A 7,567-nucleotide genomic window follows, 5' to 3' on the forward strand; every position below is an offset into this window, starting at 1 on the left:
TTCAAAAAACAACAGTCAAGCAAAAGAGACTTACAGTCTAGACAATGAAGATCTTTAATTATGTTTCACAACAAAGTCTAGAAATAGGTGGTTCCAAGCTTGGTACAGCAGCTCAATGACATTATCGAGTACTCAGGTTTTTTCTATCTTTCCAGTCAACCATCCTCAACATGTTAGCTTTTCATCTTCAGACTTGTCCCCTCCTGGTCAGAGTCCTCACACAACTCCACTTAAGGGGATAGGGAAAGGGGGAGTCTAATCTTTAAACTTTGTCTTTTTATCTGGGAGAAAAATATTTCCTAGAAGCTGCCTTATCTTCACTTCTGTCAGACTCTTGACCACTGTCAAATTTCATTGGATCTGCGGTTGCAATATTATCTAGCAAAAAGAATCGAACATTATGGGGGGGGAGGGAACACGCCAACCACCGACTGGACTGTCCGGAGGCTTCTTTTTTTTTTTTTTTTTTTTTTTTCTTTTTTGGCGGGTGGCGGATAAGGGGATCCTAACTCTTGACCTTGGTGTTTTAACACCTAGAGGCTATTTTTAACCCAACAAATCAGAGGACAATCGCGGTTTAAGAAAACGCAAAAAAAAACTCCCCAGGCTCACGCCGTCACTAATGATGATTCGTTACCTGGCTCTCAACTTCAACTTCCTTTTAATCTCCGGAAAACATTTTTTGCGCGCTCTAGTTTTTACGACCCTTTGCGTCTTCTTAACCACTTCAAATATGGCTGCCAAGCTCCATTCTCCCTTACCACCTGATCTGTGGCGATACCTCCGGCTTCATGCCCATTTCCAAAAGGGCCTCCTCCTGCGGGGTTGCCCGTCTGAGCGCGCACGCGCGAACGCTAGTCCTCTTCCGGCCAAAATGGCGGTGGGGTTGGTGAGCGGACGCCGAGAGTTTCTGCGCCTGCTATGGCTCCAGCGTCAGGTAAGAAATCCCCGACGCTGAGTGCCGAGATACTGCCCTGTTCCAGCGACGCCCTCTCAGGGACAACTCTCGCTGGAGGCATGAACTAGACGCTGGGAGTTTCATGACCTCAGGTAGCATGAGGACGCGGAAGAGTAATGTCCCCCGCTCCGAGGGCTTGGCGGCCCCGTTTTGTTTTCGATTGCTGGAAACTTGCTTTCCCCCTGCAGAGGGCCCTTCACCCTAGTCTCTGGGCCCTGGCGTGGGTCTGCGGTAACTGAAACCCGATGCATGTGTCCCTAGGGCCAGAAGTCTGACGCGGAGGGTCGCCATGTCCTCATTTCTGATAACCGGGCTGTCTACTTCTTGTGGAGTGAGCATAGTGAAAGTTCTGTGTCCCCACGCTGGGACTTCTGTTCCCGGTAAATAGGCTTCTTCATCCTTTTACCCGCTCAGTTCCACAGTGTCACAGGGCCCTCGCAGTGGACCCGGAAACCACTAACCGCGGGCCTTCAGCCCCCAGCCGGCCCGTGCTGCGGGCGCTTGCACTACGTCCTCCTTGCGGCTCCCGGCCCCCGCTGCCTCAGTACTTCTGCCATCTCGTTTGCAGAAGCCCAGGTGAGAGTCCTTTTGTTCTTGCAACGTTCGGAGTTGTGCTTCTTGGTTTATTTTTATTTCGTTTTGTTTGAGGGGAGAGGATTATGGAGCAGAGTGCTTGTCCACACTCCACACAGCTCCCCAGAATGTTAGATCTCTGCTTGGGATGGATTTTTAATTCAGTGGGGAAATGATTGAAAGTACAACAGGAGAGATTTATGTTATATTCAAGGCATTGTTTGCAGGCCACTAATGGTGATGCTTGTATTAGAAAAATTATAATTCGCATATAATAGTCCTAAAAACGAGTTATTTTAAAGAAAAATTGCAAGTGTAATAATTTCAATACATGACAAAAATCGTGTAATATTCAAATAGCTGAAGATTGGGAAACTGATACAAGAAATAACTTCTCAGCATGAAGGGACGTTATGAAATCTTGCTCTCAGTAACTTACCTTCCTGCCTAGTGGCAAAAATGAGATGTCCTTTTTAAGCTTGAATTCTGTGGACACTATAGGCTAACCTGGAAGAACAAAAAATAGAGTCAAGAGACCAGAACCCAGTACTGGTTACCTATAAGGGGGCCTCACTTTCTGTATGAATCCCCCCCTCCTGATTATCACACATGGCTCCTTTCACACAGGTTCAGGTCCCTCCTGTTGTTCCTGCAACTCCCTCATCCACAGCAATACCGGAGGTGGCTTCTGGAGAGATTGCCGATGTAGTCCAAGCTGCTACAGGACAGAGCTTCACTGAACTGGGGCTGGGGTCATACACCCCAGTGGGACTGATCCAGAACTTACTGGAATTTATGCATGTTAACCTGGACCTGCCTTGGTGGGGAGCCATTGCTGCTTGTAAGGGACAAGAGTATATGCTGGACAAGAGTAGAGGAAATGGGGGCTTAAGGATCTTAAAGGTGACAGTTCTGTGAGTGGATTGAGGAAATAGTTGCAGAAGTTTAGGGGTGAGAAAAGCAGATGGTTCAGATGAGGGATAAAAGATTATGATACCTAGATGCACTGTACTTATATTTCCTAATGAGCATTATAAAACCACTAGATCATCTGGGATTCAGGAAGTATAGCCATGCACTGCATAACATTTCCATATACAAAGGTGGTTACGTAAGATTATAACAGCTGAAAAATTCCTATTGCCTAGTGATGTTGTAGCCATTGTAACGTCACAGCACTAAGCATTACTCACGTTTGTGGTTATGCTGTTATAAACAAACCTACTGCAAAATATATGAAGAAGTGCCTAGCTTACCCATGGGGTGACCTTCCCAAAAGTAGCTCACACTTTAGAAAGCCAAGCATCTGACAGATTAGGTCTGACTCAAAGTGAAAGATTATTTGCTTTAGAATTCTTGCATTTTTAAATGGTTCCACCCATCTCCATAGCAAAATAATAGTTAATAATAGTTACCTAACACTGAGTGCTTGCTGAGTGCTAGACACAACCCCTACCTACAATCTATTTAATTTTCATAACTTTGTGGGGTGGTATTATTCTAATCCCCATTTAACAGATGAGGAAAGTGAGGCTCAGAGAGACTCACTCAGGCAATTAGTGGCCAGTATAGATAATAGGAAAATTCATTACAGTTCCCTCTCTTGATACACTTTCTTTTCACACAGTGACAAATTTGCCTAATGGTGCAATTCTTAGATCGCATCCCCGTCATTAAGTGATATATGACTGTATTTGAATGTGAGCGTGGAGGTGGATTAAGGGAAACATTAAAAGTGATGAAGCCCTGGTTTAGGAGAGTAGAAGGTTAGTTAGGTCAGGCATTTGAAACTCCAAATTGGAAAGCCACTCCCATTGTTCTTGTAAAGGCTAAAACTGTGTCTTGAATTCAGGGCGGAGGGAGGTAGCAGCTGGCCAGTACAGTATCAGACCCTGGACATGTGTTATTTGCACCTCATTCTAACCAACTAAGCTAACCAGCCAGCCCTGAATTCTATTTCTTCAGACACCTTGCTCTATCAGTTATCTCTTCTCTCCCATGTCTTCAGTGTCGTCTTCTTACTGTCCTACCCTAAACATACGTTAGTCCCCCCTTATTCGTGGTATGACTTTTTGCAGTTTCAGTTACCACCAAGGTCAACTACAATCTGAAAATGTTAAATGGAAAATTCCAGAAAAGAACAATTCATAAGTTTTAAATTGCACACAGTAGCATGGTGTTCAAGTGACCCTTATTTCACTTAATAGTGGCCTCAAAGCACAAGAATAGTGATGCTATCATATTGTTATAATTGTCCTATTTTATTATTATTGTTAATCTTTTACTGTGTCTAATCTATAAGTTAAAATATGTCAAAGGTATATATGTATAGGAAAAAGATTATATAGGGTTTGATACTATCTGGTTTTAGGCATCCACTGGGGGTCTTGGAAGTATCCCCTGCAGATAAGGAGGGACTGCTATATAAATATGCTCAAGCATGCTCATATGTTACTTGGGGAAAATTTCTTCCCTTTATCCTTAGTTCCCTTTTAACTACTATCCTTTTTTTTTCTTCCTTTCATGGCTGTATTTTAAAAGAGTGTTCTGCATCCAGCGGGCCTACTTGTTTCCATTTACTCTGACCATCAACAATCTGGCTTTTACTAAAATCACCTCATTCTAACTGCCACTGACATCAGTGCTAAATCCATTTTATCTTATTATACTTTCTGCATTAGGTACTTCAGACCTTGAAATCTATGCTTGGCTTTTGTGACAATCTCCTGATTTTCTTCCTGTCTTTGATCACACCTTCCTATCTCCATTATCCAATAGTCTACCTACCCTTTCAGTGCTGGTATTCTGGGTTCCACTTGTAGCTGCTGCTTCTACTTCGCATCATCCATCTTGATGTTGATAAAGCATAAACCTATATCTTCCACCCTGTCTCTTCTTAGTCCAGACCCACTTGTATGTCTACAGATACCATAAACAGAATGTTGGAATTGTCCAGAAATACGAAGTGTAAGAAAAGAAGTAGGATGGAGCTAAAGCAGTAGGCCACCAGATTACTTCCTCCCCGAGGGATTTCTAGAACAATAGCTTTCAAACTTCATTCCTGGGAGCCCCAGAGTTCTGTGAAGTTGTCTCTGAGAAAGGTGAAGGCCAAAGGATTAACAATCCTATAACCAGGCTTTTACTTCACACAGTGTACTTTGATTTTTTTGTTCTTTATACTGACAGTGACACTTACAGTTGGTGGGTGGGCAGGAGGGAGGTTTCATTGATAATAGAAAAGTTTAGAAGTCATTAATCTAGAAAAGTACCTTCTGTCACCTTTTTGTTTAGGAAACAAATGGGATTCCTGGTCATCTGCTTAGAGAAGTTAATGCCAGACTTTTGTGATGCCTAAGCAGAGAACTGAGCCTTGAAGGAATTAAGTCATACCCCTACCGTTACTTCTGGGCCCCTTGGTCATGGGTAACTGTGGAAAAGGCTAGAATAAGAGAGACCCTTTTGGCAAGGACCTAAAAACCTTCAGTCTAGCTGCAGAACTGCTTTAATTTCACTCCAATCCTAGTTTGTGTTTTCCAGGTACAGTCCTTGCTCGCTGCCTGGTTTTTCCTCTCATCGTGAAGGGCCAGCGAGAGGCGGCAAAGATCCACAACCACTTGCCAGAGATCCAGAGGTTTTCCACTCGAATCAGAGAGGCCAAGTTGGCAGGGGACCATGCTGAGTGTAAGTCAGTTGCAGGATGAGTGTGAGAGAGGACCACATTTGTACTTTTTCTGACATTCTGCTGAAGGAAAGGAACAACCTCATCAGGAGTTGCTATGGTTGGGCAAGTTCTAAAAATCTGTCTGCTTCTTGGGCCTAATGCTTCCAGGGACTGGCCAGGGTCAGTTAGAAAGTTCATGGTCCAGGTGAGGAGGATGTTCACCTCCACTGATGTAACTGTTAACCATTAATTTTCCCTCACCTCACAGTTTACAGGGCCTCCTCAGAGATGACACTTTACCAGAAAAAGCATGACGTTAAACTCTTTAAACCTCTCATTCTACCTCTGACTCAGGTGAGCAAGAATATTTCTCTTATTTTATCCTGAACCCCTGAAATTGCCTCCTCTGTGTTTCCCATGCCCCATACAGCAGGTGGTGGTGATATTGTACATAGCCTCCAATACTGACATAATGAAAATGTCCCTTCTGCTAAAAAGCATGCTGACATTGTTTACCCTGTATAATAGGCCCCAATCTTCATCTCCTTCTTCATTGCCTTGAGAGAGATGGCAAACCTTCCTGTGCCCAGCATGCAGACAGGTGGCCTCTGGTGGTTCCAGGATCTCACAGTGTCTGATCCCACCTACATATTACCACTGGTAGTCACCACTACAATGTGGGGTGTCCTTGAGGTAAGCTCAGGTGGCCGGCTGACAAACCTGCAAAGTGAACTGGGAGTGGTGGTAAAGTAGTTGTACAGAATGGTCATCTTTCACTTCTTGGAGAAAGAGTTGATGGGTAAATGGTTAGAACCAGATTCTCTAAATTTGGCATGGATTCACTGCTCTTTTCTACTCTGCCCCATCTCCCTTTTTTTTTTTTTTTTTTTTTTTTGGCAGCTAGGTGCTGAGACAGGTGTGCAAAGTTCTGACCTTCGGTGGATGAGAAATGTTATCAGAGTGTTACCCCTGGTAGTCTTGCCCATAACCATCCATTTCCCCTCGGTAGGTAATGGCTTGGGGTCTTGCTCCAAGTCTTCTCACCTAGCCTAGCCATCACCTAGCAATCTTACCAGGGATGCAGCATCTCCAGTTCCTTCTCTTTATTCTCACCTAGGCAGTGTTCATGTACTGGCTCTCTTCCAATGTGTTTTCCCTGGGCCAAGTGGCCTGCCTCCGGATTCCAGCTGTACGCACTATACTTAAAATCCCCCAGCGTGTTGTGCATGACCCTGACAAATTACCTCCACAGGAAGGCTTCATAAAGAGCTTCAAAACAGGTAAGGGCTTACCCTGTGTGAAACAATACAGGGGAAAGTGGTCTAAAAATGAGGGTGGCACCAAGGTCAAGGGTTCAGATCCCCATACCCGCAAGCCACCAAAAAAAAATGGACAGGACTGACTGTCATACTCATTACATAGGCTGGAAGAATGCTGAAATGGCACATCAGCTACGACAGCGTGAACGACGCATGCAGAATCACTTGGAGCTAGCAGCCAGGGGTAAATAATCTTTTCAGGCTAAATTCTGTCTTTTGTTTCTTCCTTTTCCTTTGTTCATTGAGATTTGTTTACTCATCTTTTCCCAGGTCCCTTACGACAGACCTTCACCCACAACCCTCTGCTACAGCATGGAAAGAATCACACTCTCGACACTCCTGACAGTAGCAGCAACAAATCAAAGTCAAAGCGGCCTTGGCGTGAGACACTTGGCTGATTTAAGGTCCCTGCTCATTCTGGCAGGAGTTCAAAGACTCATCCTCAAAACAAGATTTGATGCAGTGTCCTTGCCCCAGACCTAGGAACTGTGGGACATGGAGGTGGTCATTTTAAAAAATGGATTCCACTACACACTTTCTTTTACCTGTGTGTAAAAGAAAGCACTGGGGAGCCAAGTTATCATCCCATCCACAGAGTTAGTAAACCTCTGTACTTCATGCTGCTTCCTGATAATTATTAAACAGGGAAATAGGTTGTGTGCTTCAGAAAAATGAATAGCATGATTGCTCCTGCTGGCCCATACTCTTGGGAAGTGTCTAAATGTTTTAACCTGGCATTAAGAGTTCCAGCCTATACATGTGTTCCATTTACATTTGCATTGCAGTCATAGAGGTATGATTGATAAGTTGAAATTGTATCTAAATACAGTAACCACATTTCATGACCCCCAGATTACCTATAAAATCTCCTTCAAGGAGTAGATGCATTCAAATTCTTAGCAATAATTAAGAAGAATGAAAGTTGATGTTGTATCTATGTAACAACCTTTTACTACAGCACTTTAGGAGTTCTCGTCTGCCTTTGTGTAGAAGTTTGTATTATCAGTCTTCATTAACTGGCTTGAGAGGAAAGAAATACTCGGATCCTTTCAAGCA

The 7,567-nt window shown here is 43.8% G+C and overlaps 1 protein-coding gene across 1 annotated transcript; it reads left to right on the top strand.

The window, feature by feature from the left end:
* The first annotated feature begins 865 nt into the window (after positions 1 to 865).
* OXA1L (OXA1L mitochondrial inner membrane protein) lies at positions 866 to 7,183 on the top strand. Its single transcript, XM_063091289.1, has 10 exons — positions 866 to 937; positions 1,373 to 1,534; positions 2,159 to 2,372; positions 5,069 to 5,212; positions 5,461 to 5,546; positions 5,721 to 5,885; positions 6,093 to 6,197; positions 6,310 to 6,472; positions 6,615 to 6,695; positions 6,782 to 7,183. The coding sequence occupies exons 1-10, from the start codon at positions 875 to 877 to the stop codon at positions 6,907 to 6,909; spliced, it is 1,311 nt and encodes a 436-aa protein (XP_062947359.1). The 5' UTR covers positions 866 to 874; the 3' UTR covers positions 6,910 to 7,183.
* The last annotated feature ends 384 nt before the right edge of the window (positions 7,184 to 7,567 follow it).

Source organism: Cynocephalus volans, chromosome 3 (assembly GCF_027409185.1).
Source record: "Cynocephalus volans isolate mCynVol1 chromosome 3, mCynVol1.pri, whole genome shotgun sequence".
Lineage (NCBI taxonomy): Eukaryota > Metazoa > Chordata > Mammalia > Dermoptera > Cynocephalidae > Cynocephalus > Cynocephalus volans.

Coding starts and splice junctions, on each gene's coding strand:
- OXA1L (XM_063091289.1), top strand. CDS start 875: ATGGCGGTGGGGTTGGTGAGCGGACGCCGAGAGTTTCTGCGCCTGCTA. Junction 1,535..2,158: donor TCTCGTTTGCAGAAGCCCAG/GTGAGAGTCCTT, acceptor CCTTTCACACAG/GTTCAGGTCCCTCCTGTTGT. Junction 6,696..6,781: donor CTTGGAGCTAGCAGCCAGGG/GTAAATAATCTT, acceptor ATCTTTTCCCAG/GTCCCTTACGACAGACCTTC.